We start from the raw sequence: 18,463 nt of genomic DNA, 5'->3' as shown, positions 1-18,463 counted from the left end.
TGAAGAAAAGCACCAACCAAACGACTTCCAGAGGCAAAGTCAGAAGTGCCATCTGCATTTCAAAAAGGAATTCAGAGCCTGTTAAACCTGTTACTCTGTGCCAGGTAAGGGATGGAGCACAGATGAAGCAGCAGCAGCTGCTGCTCCTGCCCACATAAATTCAATGTAAATTCAATCATGTGCACTTTGCACAGCCCTTGTGAAAAGCAACCCTGTCACTCACTCAGGGCCCTCTGCATCCCCACCTCTGCTCTGGAAAGAATTTCAGCTTTGCAGCTGATGCAAGAAATTCTGCCTAAGGACTCAATTCCATATACAGAAAATGTATATATTCCTTCTTGAAAGGAGAGAAAAATATTAGGCTGCAGTCAAACTCCTCAGTAGTTTCTTTTCAACATTTCCAGCATTTGCCAAGGAACTTTTTGAGTCAATTCTGACAAAAATATTTGCAGGCTTACTTTTAACGAGACAACAAGCACTGCACAGTAACAATATAACCTACTTTTGCAAGACAAACCAGCCAAATCTTCCCAGTGTAAAAAAAGACCAGGCTTGTAATATGCTTCTGATCCAACTGGAAGCCTCAAGAAGGAAAAAAATGCTAACATCACAAAGATACAAAGTGTCACTAGAAGATGCCGGCTCTAGAAACAGGCATTAAATAACATTTAAGGAATTACAGGGTTGACAAATACTATTGTGATTACACAATTTGATTTTTAACACCATGTACTCTGCTTCAAATACAGTATGAAACACCAAAAAAAATACATTTCTTTGTGAAATAATAGTATGAAATGTTTTGATCATTTTGTTTTTATAGCTTTCACTGTTCACAGTAACCTTCACTCTGTATTAATTCCAACTCCGAAGTAGAAATCATGCATCTGTAAACTTGCACTACACACAACATTCAGCCTCAGAATTCAATTAAATCATGTCAAACTTTACAAATGAAATTGTGATTTTGAACGTGGACTCACATTTGCATACTAACTTGTTAAAATGACATACAAATACATAAAATTACATCAACTAGCATCTGTAAAATGACAAAAAATAAAATTACATCACTTTTTGCTTCCATCTGCTTTTAAGACAAAGTATTCACTACATCTGTTCTGTTCTCAAGTTTCAGAGAGTTTTTTTTTCCTATTATTTGCCCTTTACTAGAGGTAATTAATTTCTAGAAGGTAGTGGCTAAAGAACACTTTCATCTTACAGACTTGAAAGAAAATTCCAGCATGGGTATTTCAAGGAATTTTTACAAGAATGGCTACTTAACTGCCATTCTCAAGAGTTACTACAGCTGTGAAATTGTATTTAAGGATTACTACACACCGTGGGCTGGCTTTACACATTGGGAACAAGGTAACAATTGACACTGCAGAGCTATTATTGGAATAAATATCTCCACATTCCATAAAATCAAATGTGCTGGGATAAAACCAAGGCAGATTAGCAAGCGTTCTTGCTGAGACCACCACTATCTTGTTCAGTTTTGTGAATGATTATTTTTGTTTTAGTGGAGTTTGCTGAACTGATTCACAATCAGAAACATTTCTTCAATTATTTGTATTTACCTAAGAGCTATAAATTATACAGTGAAATTATATAAAAACAAACAGGGAAAGAGAAATATTACATCAAAATCCTAAGTTCATGCATCATTAGAGAGGTGGAGAAATACCTTTTTTTTTTTTAATATTGGCAAGGTAAAATTTATTTTGTCCAAAAAAAAAAATAGCTGCCTCATTTGGCTGCAAATAAATATATTGCATTTGTAAGGCAGCAGCAGTGCTTCCAAGTACACTGAGTGATACCAAAATGTAGCAAGTGGATGAATAAAGCACATTACATTAGAACATTTTCTAAGACTTTCTGTAGTGGACTGACACATAAAAATAAAATCTAAATATAAATTTTTTTTAACAGTTTTCCTCAACTCACACAGATTTGTCAGCAAAGCCAGACAGAGCTCAAAAGAAAGATGCTTGTTGAATGGGAAAAACTGCAATGCTGGAAGCAGTTGAAGAAACAGTCTTTTGGTTATGGTTTGGGTTGAATTTCATTTTATCTGCTAGGTTTAGCCATAGAACTCATATAACACTGTTTGCAAGAGCCAGCTTAATGGCTTACCTACTAGAACCAAAGAGAAATGCAAAGTTGCTAAGTAAATATCTGAAATGAGAAACTGCTGAGAAGTATTTTGGAACAGGGCACATCACTAAGATTAAAGAAAATAAACAATTTATGTAGAGAAAAACAAAGACTTCTACAAAGGACAACAAAGAAAGGCAGTTGTGCTGATGTAGGATACCCAGGAAATGGGATTTGCAGTCAGAATGCTGCTTTAAAAACATGCTGGTGTGCTAGGAAGCTGCCATGCATTATTCAAGCAGCCCAGCAGCCTTGCCACTTCTCACAAAAAATAAAACAAAAAGGTAAAAAATGTTCGGTTCCATGACCAAAATTTCCTTCTGAACCAGAGTAATACAAGAACACACATTTTCAGCAGATGGTTTGAAGGGGACTGCACAGGCAGCAGCTGGAGAAGAACTCATCAGCTCAGACAAAAGGGCCAGCAGAGAACATCTCCCAAACAGAGAACATCTCTCACAACCAAACATGCAGAGGTGCTGAACCAGCCCTCCAGGGCAAGCGAAAGAATGGAGTAGATCATGGCCTCACCCATTTGTTCTCTGGCCTGCAAATCAGAATTACCACACTAAAGATCAGCAGAGTGGGATAGAGACCCCTATCACCAGCTTGATTTCAATCATTGGTTCCCCCATAAATAACATCCTCCTGGCTGGGCAGTAACAGCAACAAGGAAGGAGGGAAGATGTGTGGGAGGAAGGATCTGATTTGAAATATTTCAAATTGCAATCAGTGTCAAAATCATGTCAAACTCACCCTGTACAAAGTACAACAAACTTCTGGTTTTCTTTTTGCCCATCCACAAGACAGGTCACAACTTCTATCCTGACATTACATTAAGTCTTCATAGGTCCTTCTTCAGGGACTGGGTTTTATTTTTAGCACCAATCTCCACTAAAATCAATTCGTAATTCTGCCAATCAAAAATCCCTGTGATTTCAAAATGCAGACATGATGGAGGATATGCATTCTAAAGCTAAGTGGGGAAAAAAGATCATTACCTCTATGCTGCAAATGTGTATAATGGTATAAAATCACAGGAAATTGAAAAGAAAAAAAAACCACAGGCTTTTCCTCTATACCTCATAGGGAATAGCTAAGAAATTAAAATACCCTGAAGAAACTAAAACCATTTCCATGGCATAATTTCAGGGACAGGAAAGACCTTTGATAACATTCTTTGAAGTATCTTTGGGGGCTGTTACAATCTTCCTATCTAGGCACAACTTGGAAAAGTCCTTGTGTGCTGCCAGCAGATGCAGAGGGTTTGGATAATGAAACTCTGTGCATGAGCAAGCCTCATTCCCAACATGGAAAATGTACAGCCTTTTTATCCCTCCCCAGTCCCAGAGAGTTCTTGCAGACTTCAGATTCCTTTTCTTTGTTGTGTTTAAGTGGAGGAGTTGAAGGGAATACTTACATTAGACACCACTGTGATAAATGCATGTGCTATGAGGAATGGCAGCGTCTCCGGGGTTCCGTACTCAAAACAATCCTTCATGAGGGAAAGGCCATTTTTTCCACAAAACAGACACACATAACGAAGCAAGTGCAATGGTACTTCTACATCCTAGAAAGAGTCAAAAAACAATAGACGAAATCAGTACTAGATCATTCAGACACAGAAGAAATTCAAAAGCTACATGAGTATAACATAAATCCATAGAACACATAGGTTATTTTAAGTTTCTAGGAAATGTGCAGCTTATTTAAAAGTGGACAACTTACATTCATATCACAGAACGCCCCTAATATATTGCTTTCTTGAGCAGAAATATCCTGTTTAAATAAAAAAATTAAAATTAACTCAAGCAATAAAAACACATTTATAGAATTAAAAAAAAAAAATCAACTGCCATATACCAGGTATCACAGTCAACAATACAAAACCCAAATTCCTCACTCAGAGGAAGACAGAAGCTCAAGCTTTGCTCTACTTTTCCACTGCAAAACAGACCTTTCCATACTTTTTACCTCTTTTAATATATATAAATATACAAATATACTAAAGAGAACATTTCAGCAGTGTCTCTCAAAGGCTGGGTGAACAGATTATTTTTTAATCCCACCCCTGTTCAGATCACAAATTTTTTCAGTGGGAATATGGCCAAGGGCATAGTCTGTCACACCAGCCTGGGAAATACAGAACTGAACCAATCCAGGAGTTTGAAATGCAATTTCTAATAAAAATGAGACATATATGCAAACATCAGAATTTATATGAACTGCAGGACATCCTAGATCCTACTTGAAATGATTTAAAGGGTTAACATGTCAAAATACTCATTGCCATGGAAATACACCTCGTACAAAATAAATGTCAGACTTTTACAGGAGTTAAGTGAAGAAGGGGAAGGAATTCTATCACCCTATCACACTGTTAGCTACTTGCTGCAACAAGAAGTCTATCTTCTAGAAGCACTAAACTGAAAATGGTTTAAGAAAATAGCTTTTCCTTTTAATGTCCACAGCATCCACTTGTTGGGCAGTAGAGAGGAAGTTTCTTTATTAGGGTTATAACATACTGTGGGTTTCATGCACTTGCTGGGGGCAAAAGGGCACTGAAGGTATAAAAAGCGGCTGTAAAACCCAAATTGCCATGGATACTTGTAGGTAAAGCCACACAATCCTCTTCTTCTCACCCAGTATTGATAGTGACAAAGTTAAGTTTTTAAATGAAATTTCCTGAATATATTTTAAATAGCTGTGTAGGAGTAAGCTTCTTCGAACTGTACCAGAGGATGCTGGAGGCAAGCAATTTTGGATGGATTAAGTGTGATACAAACATTTTGAATTATTCAATATGCTCATATTATAGTTAAGCATTTATTTTCTTTTTTTTTTCTGCTGAACTCCAAGTCATGCCTGAACTCGTGATACTCTACCAGTTATTTTTACAACAGCTTTGAAGGCAGTAGGTGGTATGTTTTTAAGCAGCAAGAAAAGGTGTTCAGTGCTCTGCTCATGAAAACTGCAGAAATGGTGTGAGAAATTTCATTAGTTTTCTTGAAGAAACAAGTGACCTGCAGTTCTTCGAATGCAGAAATCCCAAACTCACAGAGGGCAGTTGCACGAATCCTGCAAAGCTTGGAAAAGGCTGCTTTGAGAGTCTGAGTCTACAAATGTGACTTCTGTTCTTGCAGATGGGAAACACAACAGTCTGAGAGTTCCTTACTCTCCTCCTCTTAACTCCTTCAAATGTATGAGGAAATAAGAGAACTCCTCATGAGAATCTAATATGGCATTAAAGCCCATCATGACTTCAGGAGAAGCTAGAGCAGCTTTCCAAGACCTTTACCTGGAGAAAAGCTGGAGAAGGACTTTTGAGAAAGGTAGGCAGGGATAGTATTGTCCCAAAGCAACACAGCAAAAAGAAAACGGGGTATGGCTTCAAACTGCCAGAGGGCAGGGCTAGATTTGGGATCAAGAAGACATTCTTCCCTGTGACGGTGGGGAGGCCGTGGCACAGGGTACCCAGAGAAGCTGTGGCTGCCCCTGATCCCTGGAAATGCTTAGGGCTGGATGGGGCTTGGACCAAGCTGGAATAGTGGAAGGTGTCCCCATGGCAGGGGACTAGAATGAGATGAGCTTTAAGGTCCCTTCCAAACATTCCATAATAAAATACACTGGCTGAGGTCTGACCTGGACACAACTTTGGGAGAAAGCACGCATCTTCCAAGAAAATATTTACTTGAAAAGGAAAAGCAGACAGCACAAGACCCCAAAAGAGTCGGCAACTGCAGCTACAGACACCTCAACAACTGATTTTGTTTCCTCTTTCGTTTCATTCTCTGTCAAAACCTGTTAAATGGTCAGGGAACTCCCTTCAGATTCATTGTTCATTCTGAACAGTGCAAAGTTCAGGAGTGCACTTCACATTGTTGCTTCCTTCTCTACAGGATTTTAAGAGCTTCCTTTTATAAATCCTTTTTTCCCCTCCTCTGAAGTGCCCATTCCAGGTATTTTACTTGCTGCACTGAGTATGAAAAACTCAGTTATAAACCACCCTGTATGCAAGGGATAAAAGTATCCCAAAAAAAAAAAAAATAGTGCCAAAGAATGAACATTTCTCAAAAAAAACCAACCATATTTTTAAAAATACTTTGAGTTAATTTTGTTTAGGATGAAAAACAGACACAAATACCCCTGTGGGCACCAAAAATATTGATAAATTTCAAGAGAGGTATGTGGCTCTTCTGGATACCAATCATGCTGTTACAGTCTTCACTCTCATTTTAGATATGTTTTAAGGGACAAAAACAATTCTTAGCCCATATCATTTAAGGAAAGATCTGTATGACCCTAAAGGTAGAGACACCTTTCTGACTACAAACAAATCTTGCTTTGCTGCTCATTTTCATCCAGCTTCATCAACTCCTGAACAAGGGAAAACCTCCTGCTTCCACATGAATGTTTTCCTTCTCCACCAGACAGTCCAGTGTAAAATGGCTTTGGCAAATAGCTGAGTAGGGATTAGATGTCAAGAATTGTCTGCTGCCATTAAGAACAAAGTCCTTGGAGGTGTCTTGGAACAAAGGACAAGGGAAATATTGATCACTAATTGTTACTGTGGGAAAGACTTACACTGGAAATTCCTAAATGGCAGCCAAAGAGGCCATTTCTAGGCACAGCAAAACCTTAATGGATGTGTTAACTCCATGAAATTGTTAAAGTTCACCCCAAAAATCTAAAACAAGGAATTTCTGAAGTCAGTCAGAGTGGAGACTGGAGTTTGTTCTGGATCAGCAAGTTTCCCTTTTTCCAGGGCAAAGGAAATGTTTAGTGGGAGAGGAAGTGCTACACCAGCTTCACTCAACAAATTTTTGGCAAATTTAGGATGTTCAGGGATTTGTTTACAACTATAGCTAATGCAGAGATGTTTTTATCTTACAACCTCTTCAGGACTGAAATCAAGCCTGATTCAAAGCAAGAAGAGCTCTTATTACTGGGACTAATAACTTGTCTCAGTTCAGCTAAGTCTGTGCTCTAGACTGAAACCCAAAATCTAATTCTAACTTCAGTGAGTCAGCCATGGGAGCAGAAGGTTTTGACATTTAAACAGCAGAATAACAGAATCCTAGTGCTTCCTGGATACAGAAAAGATCAGTTTGTAAGAAAAATTATTGATGCTGGGACCTTTTAAAAGCAAAATTTAAAAATCTCCCCCCAAAAATAGTATACAAATATGGCAGGTTGGCACATCTCCATAATCCAGACCTGGAAACACAAGAAGTCTAGCAGAAAGGAAAAAAAAATCCCTTACCTGCCTGTACCTCAGGAAAGTGGTTTTCTTCCCAGCTTCCCCTTATATTTTTAGGATAGCTAATGAATGTATTTGATCATTCAAGTGATGTATAAGAGATGATACATATATATACATTAGCATGTCTGGAGTGATGGGCATCATCACGGTACAGCAAGTTACAACAGATCTGGGTCTAAATCACTCCAAGGCTGTACACCAAGGGAAAAAGAAATCCCATCAGGCACCTGGAGATTTTCTTTTGATTGTTTGGAAGTGAAATTCAAAGAGAAGAAAAAAATACATGAAATAGTAATTTAAAAGAAGGATGTGTGATAGTCCACAGAAAAGCTGTTCCAGAATTGTTCATTCCACATTCCTCTGAAGCCCGTCTTAGTACTTGTCCCACAGGAGTGCAGGAAAATAAATCAATTCACTTTATATCTATACATATACACTTGAAACTACCTCTGTTAACTTATGCCCATATGGTTTGGAGAAGAAGAACAAGACCAAAATCCAGCCCACCTAAAAAACCTGCTGTGTAGAGAGTTTTAACTTCATTTCTTATCAGACAGGGCAGCATCCATTCAATTAGAACTGCTCAGATGTTGTGACCACACTAACTTACATTATTATATCTGACTCAGCATCTTCTCATTTTGGACTTAAGTTTATAAAGTAAATTTCAACCCTCAGGGCTCCAGTGAGCTTCCACAACTCTCTAAATATAAAATAAAAGGAGTGGGTGAGCTGCACTTTAATTCTCCACTCGGACTTTCTCAGTTGGTTGGATAAATCTTTTCCTATATAGTGAAATGTACATCTAATCTGCATACAAATATTGCAAAATAACTCTTTACATGTTATTAGACTACCACAAGTTGGATCAAAAGCCAATCGTTCCAAAAACAGTTGTTTTCATTAGGAAATGCTAACACTACTATATTTATCTCAGAAACTGTGAATTAAACGTGGCAAGATTTTGGAATATTTTTTTTTTTTTTAAGAGGAAAATAGGGAAAATGTGAATGGCAGCCATAACAAGTATCAGAGAGAAAAATCAGCATCCTGGAACAAAGCAACCTGTGTAGAGCTCAGCTATTCCAGTCAATTAACCAACTGTTCTAACAACTTTGGTCTTGCACAAAGTTTAGTTTATGAACTTTTGCTTCTAGAACCACAGACTGGATAGAAAAATCAGTAAACTATTAATGGGTTACCTTCTGGAAGAAAGGCTTCACTATAGTCCCTTTTTTGCCTGTTATTTAAACAGCACAACAATTACAGTTCCAGCCAGCTCTTATCAATATATTACTTATAACAATTTTAAAGAAAGTGGAAGAATATGTGCCATTTAGAAAGTTTCTCTGAAAGGCTCTACTGAAGTCAACAGGCAAGCTGAATGTGCCCATCCAGAGTGAAAGCAATAAACACCAATCTGCTCATTAATGACAACAATTAACCTTTCACCAAGTAATTCAAGATAGACACAAAGAGAAGATATACCTCTATTGTGGGGTGAGTATTATGCTTATAAGCTGTGTACAGAGGAAACTGAATCTGAAAGATTTTTGCCACACACAGCAGCAGCTTCTCCTTCTCATCAGTACTCCATAAGCTACAAGCCTCCGTGCTCTTTGCAGGCTCCTCCTCGCTCAGGATACAAGTTCTTGCAGAATCAAACTTTTTCTCTAGAAGTTTTTGTCTTTCTCCATTTTCTTCTTGTTGAGACTCTCTTTCTACATTCAGGGGCTCATCAGCATGATTACTCTGCTCTGGCCATGCTGAATCTATATTAATAGTGCAATGTTTACAGAGCTGGTCCCGCAGAGCTTGGACTTGGGCAATCACTAAGTTAATAAGCGCACAAACTACTTGGTTAAAGATCTCCAGATGTTTATACTCCTTGAAACAGCATAAACATTGTCTGTAAGAAAAGAGAACAAAAAATAAATTAAAATTACTACAGTTAAAATCAGGTGGGTACTTAACCAAGAGAACTCTTCACATTAAAACATTTTAAACAAGTCATTTGACAGAATCATAAAATGAAGGAAATCCAAATGAAACAGACTCTACCCAGTAGCAAGTGGGAGTCACAGAACCTTCCTTAAGCCTTGAGGACATCCCATTATTGCCAAATGCTTACCAAAACTTTGAAGTCCCTGTTATCATTTAGCAGCTGGTACAGCAAGTAAAATACAGAAAAAAAAGTCTTGTGGGTAAGGTCACTGTGCTACTGAAGAAGTAACGTTTTTCACTATGTTTCTGACTCCATTTCCTCATTGGGTTTTCTCTACTACTCTCTACTGCAATAAATCATCCTGACATTCTTGTCAGCTATGTAAGAACTCATTACTGTTATTTTCAAATCAACAGGGCTGCAAAGTAATTTTATTTTTAATGGAGTATTTAAGTTCACTTCCTTTATCTGCATTTGGATGGTGATCCCATGCACACTGATATCCTTAATCCATATAGGAAAAGGCAGCTCAAGTATCTTCAGTACTTTCTTCACTTGGCAGGTTCAGAGATTATTGCCCTGTTTATCTACTGACCCACTGCAAACTGCAAAGAACAAGAGGGGAAAACATCCCTTTGACAATATCATTAAAAAATCAATTAAACCATCAAGTTCAAAATCTCGAATGCAACTCTAGTTGTGGGCCAGGATTAACTGTGGATGCCAAATAGACTGTGGGTGTATAAACCCCTGAGGTAGGTACCCTAAACCTACTGTCAGGAAACAGCTGCTTCTTCCATACAAACAAGCACCTCCCTTCATTTTAACAAAAAAGGTTGTTTTTTACAGGAGGATATTCCTGTAAAGGATTTAAATCCTGAAGAACACAACAAAGAAAGCCATCACTGCACTGTCCTTATTTACTGGAGAACAAAATTAAGGCTACATGCTTGTGACAGACTCCGGGAAATGGACTCTGCTCTTTCTGACTCAATGTAACTGCGACAAACTGGGAGCTGTCTTTCAGCAAAGATCTTCTCTATCTCCTGTCAGATGGAGAACAATGGACTCCAGTCCACAACCGGAGTTGTCAGATATTAAAATAATACAAAAATCACATGTACCACTTCAAAAAGAAATCAGTAGACAAAAGACAGGGCAAGAAATCATCAGAAAGTAGCAATTAATTTCTTTTTCTGCAAATGCAGCATTTAATTTAGAGACTGGGATTAATAAATTATAGTTTTTAGGGTAAAAAAAAAAATCAAGAGAACCCAGAGCTATGACAGGGAGAGGGTGCTGCCTCTCTTGATGGAACACAAACATGCCCTTGAGCTACAGCTCTTAAAGCACATACTTTCAGATTTTTTTTTCAGTGGGTTAGACAAAAAGGAAACATTCAGGATTCCCTAATTCCAGCACAGGTACAGTGACTGAAGCATCTAAACCCCTTTGCTCCATTTGTGCAGGAAGAAAAATCCCTTTAATATTGTGTAAATGGAGTTTCATCCATGTGAAAAACATTCTTGCCATTTACTTGGAAATGTATTTTCATGTTAACAAATGACAACAAGGGACTGCAGGCAAAACCAGTGTATCCTCAAGCATTTATCCTGAGAGAAGATTATGTTCAAAAGGCCCATCACTTATGCCTACAAATTACTGCCCCACTTAAGAGCAACAAATCATCCTCAATAACAAAGAAAACAGTCTGGTGAAGGCTCCTCACATACTGGTGAATTCTTTCCCAAGACAGGTATGTGAAAAACCTATTGAGTCTTTCTCTGCTGGAATGTGGAAGAAGAGCTCCACCAAAACTTGAGGAGATCAATAAAAAATGAGCATGCTACTTATTTGAACATAATAATGCCCAGAAGAAAACTGAAATGGAAATGCTACATGCAGTTAGAAGAAAAAGGTGCTCATCAGGACCAGTCACCAAGTGATCTTCTGAAGGAAAGCAGAGATTTAAACCACAGGCAACAAAATCAAAAGTAGCTCTTACGGAAGGCCTCAAACCCAAAACTAGCAAAACTCTCAAAAGCCCATTTGGTAAAGTAGAGACAGGACATGAAATTAAAATGTCAACCAGAACTCCTTCCTGTGGCCTCTTTGTTAGATGCTCCTTTAACCAGCTTAAGAACTATTCTCCAGGCTCTTCCAGTATGAAACCACTATATATGGAAAGCAACAAGGAAACCAGAAGAAAATAAAGAGTTAAATATTTCCCAATCTTTGTTTTTTTCTTTGGGTTGGATTTGTCAAGCTGTAGAACAGAACGAAACTCTGAACAGATGATGACCTGGAAAACTGGGTTGCAATTGTTCTCTGACAAACTTGGCATCTAGGATCTGTCAAGAAATGTCAGGAGTCTGGTCTCCGTGCCTGCTGTTTATTTTGATATAAAAATTCCTTCTCTGTATCTAAAAGCACATGGCAGAAGAAAATGAACTTGGCTTGTAATTTTTGGGCAAAATGAGGAAGAGGTGGTTTCCTATTTTTTTACCTATCACAGGTATCAAAAATGTGACATTCCATTTTTTTTTCTTTTTCAGTCTTCTAAATACCTGACTAATACTTTCTGATTTATCCTCTATGCTTTTCCCCAGTATTACTTATGATTTAATGGATTCACTTTGGTCTTAAAACTACTGCTCAACACTAAATCCCAACTACCTTCACTGCAGATTCTTTCTAAAAAGTAATACCCATATATTTCCTTGTGCTAGAAAAAAGTCACTGTGAAGTAATTTATCATTATATCATAATGTGATGATAACATTACTTTAAAGAAACAAGCTCAAAGCAATAGTAATTTAAATACTAGATTGAAAGGAATAATGTAATTTGAGACAAAAACATGCAAAGCATTTTCTTTATCAGTTTATTAGCTACAGGCTGCAATCCTTCATCACCTTGACTCAGAGTATTCGAACATGCAGAAAAAATTAACATGATGGTTCCATTCAGTCACTTTTTCTTAAATTCTTCTTACCTTACTCTACCTTTGCAGAAGATGGTCCCACAATTACATGGTAAAGCAGCAAGACACATTGTTTATCACCACAGCAGAGCTGTTTGTTTTTCTACACAATTATTACAGCATCCAGAATGCCAACTGCATTCAAAATATGCTTTTCCCAAAATGCACTGGGTAACGAGTTTGTTTTTATTTTCTAGGTAGTATAACAGTCTCTATTCTCCAGGTATCACTTAGCTACACATTAATAATTTGCTAATTCCAATCGCTCTACTGTATTTTAAAAAGGAAAAACTGCTGTTGAGATTCATCATCCTCAGCATTCCAACTTAATCCAAAATTACCTTTGTGTCCATGAATTGATGTAAGCAAATATCTTGAGGGCATGTTCCTTTCTGAGCTGCAAAGCATCACCACCTTCAACGTCTGATACTAAAGAAAACAAAAACAAATACATAAACAAAAATAATCACTTTTTTAGGAGGAAAAAACCCAAGGTGCAATTGTTCTGTTATTAGAAACTGCTTTTGATTAACTGCATGGAAAATAAATACTTTACTGAAGCAAAAACATGTAGATTTGGTTAATAAGGCTTAGAGGCAAGTAACTTGGAAACTCAAAGTGCACAATGTTCTTGAAAACTGCTGCAAAAGTTTGTGATTGAGAACAGACCCTTCTTGTAATTCTATTTTTATCAAATATTCCTCATAAGCTTTACTGGGAACTCCTGATTGATGTGTACTTTAAAGTATGAACTTTGAACAACTTTACTGATTAACCAGACACCTTGGGTTTGGTTTTTTGTTTTGCTGGGGGATTTTCCCGCCCCCCGATTTTTAAATGCCTGCATTTTGAGATGACCTGAGACCTCAACTTCCTTTTCCTGATTAGACAAAGACTGAGAAAAAACAAGCAAACAAAACTATCAAGATAAGAACAATGTGCTGTGTACATATAAGGTTGTTTCAGACTGAGCTGATGATCATTGCTTTCAAATATAGACACATCTATCATGACATTTAACCATAATGAATCACTAATTGGCAAAATGATAAAGGCTTACCACATTTGCTACAGAGGAAACCAGAACAGTTCTGTACTGAGTTCAAACCCCAAATGCTTCACTGAGGGATTATCAAATGTCCCACTTCCCTCTAAAAATGCTTCTACACTCAAATAAAGCCAACAACAGTAGGTCTACAGCCCTACTTAGGCAGCACCTGATCATATCCCGGGGCACTGGATACTGCCTCCTGGCCACACACTTTTCCCCAACTACCAGTACACAATTCTTGCTTCCTCCTTGTCCTCAATTTCCAAACATTTGTACAATTATCTAACTGCTACACAAACCAAGGTCAACATTCCTTTTAAGTGGATCTCCGCATTTACAACACATCTAAGTTTTAATCTCAACATTCCACGTGACATTTCAAGTATTACACACTCACAAATCCACTTCACAAGCAAACTGTGGGAAAGGTTCTCCAAGAGCACTGAGCTCTTCAGCATCCCTGCCTCAACCTCCTCTCCAACCTCAGTCTTGCAAGGTCCTGTGTGATCCATCCATACAGGTTCCCAAAAGCTAAAGCTAATGAAAGTCTGTGGGCATGGATCAGAAAGCAAAGTTCAGAAGAAAACCACTTCACAGAATAGAATAATCACACTGAACAAATACTTATGACTTCTTTGAAATAAGGACATCATGTATGCACATACATCCACATTTCCATACATATGCATACATACAAATAAAAAACTATCCAAAAAGCAGCCTCTGAACAGGATATCATCAAACTTTAAAAACCACTTTTCCTGTCTATGTCCTAGAAGGCTCTAAAGATCCTACAAAACACTGGACAAAGCTCAAGATGGAGAAGCAGACTAAAAGATGGCTATCACTCAGTATCACCTTTTATTTTTAACACTATAAATTACCAGGACAGTTGACTGTCTGAAAGCCAAAGCACAGCACTGAAGAAACCAAGAACTCCATCACGCAATTTAGGTCAAACTTACCACAAAAGACAGATCTTTAGCTATAGATAGTCTCTAAAACAAAACAAAACAAAAAACCAAACCAAACAAACAAAAAAACCCAAACACAACAACAAAAAAACCAAAGAAACCCTGCCCAGCATCAAAGGTTAATAAAACCTCTGTTTTCCCTATTTTGTGAGCCTTGTTTCACTAACAATTAACACTAATTAATTCCTTCAAACTTGACAGCAAGAAATTGTTGAAAATTTAGTAGCAACAAAGCTGATTTTATCTTGCAGAATCTTACACATACATTTCTAACACTTTCCTCACCCCTCCAACTGACCCTGCTTTAACAAGCAGGATGGTAAGTCCAACTCACTGAGCAGCCTTTTCATTGCAGAAGTTTGAATCACTCCTAAATTTCCCTCTTTGAGATTACAAAGAACTGAAAGTTAACCAAACTGGCTCTTTAAAAGATACAAATGCCATGTAAAGAAAACAGAATAGAGAAGTTATGGAAATACTGAAACTAATGCCAAACTAATGTCAAAAATAGGCAGGTATTTGCACAAGTTGGAGAACCTGTTATTTTCCTGTTTATGCATTCTACATCTCACACACTGCCCAACTTCTATTGGTCTTATTTATTAATCACTGCTAATTAATACAGTGGTTACAGACATGATTTCCCTTTGGGTTTCTGTACCTAGAAATATAATTGAGTTTATTCCTGAAAATACAGGAAGCAGCACACTGAGGCTGCAGTTTTCTATGGAACTTAGCTAAGTCTGCGCCACTACCAAAAGGGGCAGTGACATATGTAGCAGGGCTTCTCTTCCTGGACTTCAGCTTGAGTTGTCTTTTGCTCCTTAGCAGAAATTATCTTGTTCAGTTAATTTGCATCCTCACAACCAATTTCAATCTTAGGCCCTTATGTTCCTCTGAGTATCAGCTCTGTGGATACTCTTGATTTGCAACACCTCTGTTTAGGGGCACATGCAGCTCCAAGTACAGATACAATTGGTTCTGAAGCATTTAAAAGAAAGATTTTTTTTTTTACTTAAGAAAAGTAAAGATGGAAAAGCAATACACGCAAACACACTCATTGTCATTCCTAGGCATTTTCTGATTTCTGTCAGTTCTGTAAGAATTTCGTTGCTGCATGATTTCCCTTCCAAATGATGTCTGCTTCTCCTTTTAAATCAGTTCTCTTCTACCTTGAAGGAGCCAGTAGTTAAATCAGACTCATTCACTTCAGAATAAAGCCTGTCCTTTACTCTCTCCCATACTTCCAGCAGCCTGCCATGCCTCAGAAACTCCTCAATCTGCTGCCTCCCCACTTTCTCACACTTTCACTGTTTAAAATCCAACAGTACCAATCATGTCAAACTTTTCCAAAAACAAGTACTGCACCAAGCCTCCTTCCTGCAAACTGATTTGGTGAACTGGTTTCACACCTAAGACAGTGATTCCCACAGAATGCACTAAGTTATCCTTGTGTCCTTTAAGAGCTGCTGAACCTTAAAGTGGCAGCCAGAGACCTCTCATGAATAAGAACTGATGATATGTGCTCCAGAGCTTTCCAGACAGGCATTCCAGGATCTCCAAGTTTGTGTCTCAGCAGTGGCACTCTGATCCTAGGCTCCAGCTCCTTCATGTCTGCAGTGGCTGCTTCTTCCTCCAGGTACTCACAGAGCAGCAATGTTAGAGATGCTCTCCTTCCCTACCTCTGAGCTCACTTTTCTTCTCCTTAAAAATTTACTCTGCCAGCTCTTTCTTCTGTTAGTCTTTTAGACCTTTCCACCCTCCAGTCCTTCCTTTTCCCTCTTAGGTTCCATGCACACAAACACCTCCCCCTGCACTAGATCCAATTTCACAACCAATGTATCCCGGTCCAAGCCCACACTACAACGGCATTTCAAACAGCATCAGCATTCCCGCAGGAACCCCTGAGAACTGCACAAACCCAACTGGCCAACCCAGCTGAAAATTACCCACATTCCTGTTGGCTTTGTAAGCCATGGAATACTCAGGCTGGCATCTTGTGAGCAGGGGAAGCTGGGAAGGGAAGTATGAGGAATGTGAAGCTGGGGGAAGTAAACACCTTTGAGGGAACCAGAGTTGTAAAACTGCCCTGCCCCACCTGGAGCAACTTCACCCCAACATTGCTCATCTGTGGGCAAAGATGTGGTTGCTATTAGAGTCTCAGAAAAACAGAACATTGAAGGCTTTAAACACACAGAACTAACCAGCAGAAAGAAGGAAAACTAGGATGCAGGTAAATTCCGGCAAAATAATATTCTATCAACATAGTGCAGGAAATGGGGTCTTCCCACATACTTGCAAGGGCTCATCTCGCTGAGTAGTCACAAGATGGTTTAGAGATTTTTTTATCACAATAAAACCATAGAACAAAAAGCTTAGCTCAGAATTAACCGGACTTAACATCTTCTAATGCATAAGTTTTCAGATATTGTAAAAAAAAAAAAAAAAAAAAAAAAAAAAAAAAAAAAAAGTCAGACTGACTTGAACTGTAATTGTTTATTCAAGTAGCTGATGAGAAGCCAAACCACACCATGGTCAAAGCAAAAATTTAAAACATTTCATTAAAAAAAAAAAATTACCTTGCTGTTTCCCCAGTCTCCTGTTTTACTTGGCTAGCTCTAAATGAGAACTTGGGTGATTTACCCAATCTCTCACAGAAGGGCGATTTGCTAAAAGTGTGCTACAATACTAGAAACAACACAAGCTCCTCAACTCAGAAAAACCCCTATAAATAAATTGACTAAACCAAAAACACAACAGAAGATGAGAAAAATACGAATCAACTGCAAAGAACCAGGCAATACAATTTCAAAATACAACTGTGGCCAAAGGAAGCTAAGCTCCTAAGTGCATTTTTAGCAAGAACTTGGGAGCTAGAGGAACACACTGTAATTAGACCTCAAGGAAACCATCATGCTGGACTTGCAGGGAATATCTTGTATCCAAAGGTCACTTATCATAACAAGTACAAAATCAAATGATAAGCACAAATAATCATTTTGTAAAGCATACTTTCTCTACTTTCAGCAACATAACAGAGTCAAAAGTAAATAATTCAACACTTATTTAACACCTGTAACTCTAATTTTTCCATAGTCCAAACTGTGATGAGGTCCACTTGCATATGGATTTTGCTCCCTCCTCCAAGCCTCATCTGGAATCAGCTTCTCATGGGAAAGACCAGATCACTTAGAGAATGAACATTAGTATCAGAAATTGCTCACTGATACAGAATAAACAGAGGAAATGAGCCATACACTAAACAAAACAGCATTAGGAACAATACTACTAATCTTGAAAGAAATCTCTATGTATATATGTGTGTGTGTATATATATATATATATATATATATGTATATATATATATACACACACATATATAAATGTGTAATTTTTTGTGTGAGTACCATTGCTCACACAGAGACCCAGCACATTTTTTTAATACATTGAGATGTTTTCAGTGATTAACAGGAGATTTCTTTTGCTTGGGATCAACAGCATGTAAGATGATAGGGAATGGGAGATGCTGAACTCTGTGGCTTTCTACTTTAACCTACTATAATTACTTTTTTTATTATAAAGAATTCATGACTGCCTTAAATCGATTCTCCAGAGTTCTTCCCAACCTTTATGGAGCCATCCTTGACAAGTACTTAATAGGACAGTGTCAGCATCAAGTTCAACTGGCCAAACTTCCCTACAGCATTTCAGTGAGGATAAAGTCTTCTTTCTAAGTCTCAGTCTCTGTAACAAAAAGCATCCCAGAATACTGACTGTATACACACAGTCAAAGAGAAACACAACTGCAGAATGTACTAGAAAGCAAAAAAAGTTAATTCCTCAGTATTAGAAACATGTGTTCAAATGCCAGGAACAATCAGATATGTAACCCCAAACTCTACCACAATAAAATTCTGTAATAATGGCCTAGTTAATGTGCTTGAGTGCCTTTAATGCTACCTTGATGATCACACTCATCACAGCACCAGAGCATTACAGATACCTACAACCATCTCCACCCCGTAACACAGTTCAATTCATTTTAAGTCTACATCTTTTTTATTATAAAGTATACAAATATTAAAAC

The 18,463-nt window shown here is 37.8% G+C and overlaps 1 protein-coding gene across 9 annotated transcripts in view; it reads right to left on the bottom strand.

The window, feature by feature from the left end:
• USP34 (ubiquitin specific peptidase 34) overlaps positions 1-18,463 on the bottom strand; it is a 111,384-nt gene that overhangs the window by 81,369 nt on the left and 11,552 nt on the right. For all 9 annotated transcript variants that reach the window (XM_077781979.1, XM_077781983.1, XM_021527492.3 and 6 more), the window contains exons 2-5: positions 12,693-12,780; positions 8,912-9,332; positions 3,889-3,939; positions 3,581-3,730 (exon numbers count right to left, since the gene is read on the bottom strand). In XM_077781979.1, coding sequence (XP_077638105.1) covers positions 3,581-3,730; positions 3,889-3,939; positions 8,912-9,332; positions 12,693-12,780 — 710 coding nt within the window. The remainder of the gene's footprint in view (positions 1-3,580; positions 3,731-3,888; positions 3,940-8,911; positions 9,333-12,692; positions 12,781-18,463) is intronic.

The sequence above is a fragment of the Lonchura striata genome, chromosome 3 (genome assembly GCF_046129695.1).
Source record: "Lonchura striata isolate bLonStr1 chromosome 3, bLonStr1.mat, whole genome shotgun sequence".
In the NCBI taxonomy this organism is placed as follows: Eukaryota; Metazoa; Chordata; class Aves; order Passeriformes; family Estrildidae; genus Lonchura; species Lonchura striata.
The sequence above is the reverse complement of the archived record's forward strand: the minus strand, read 5'-3'. Positions and strand labels throughout refer to the sequence as shown.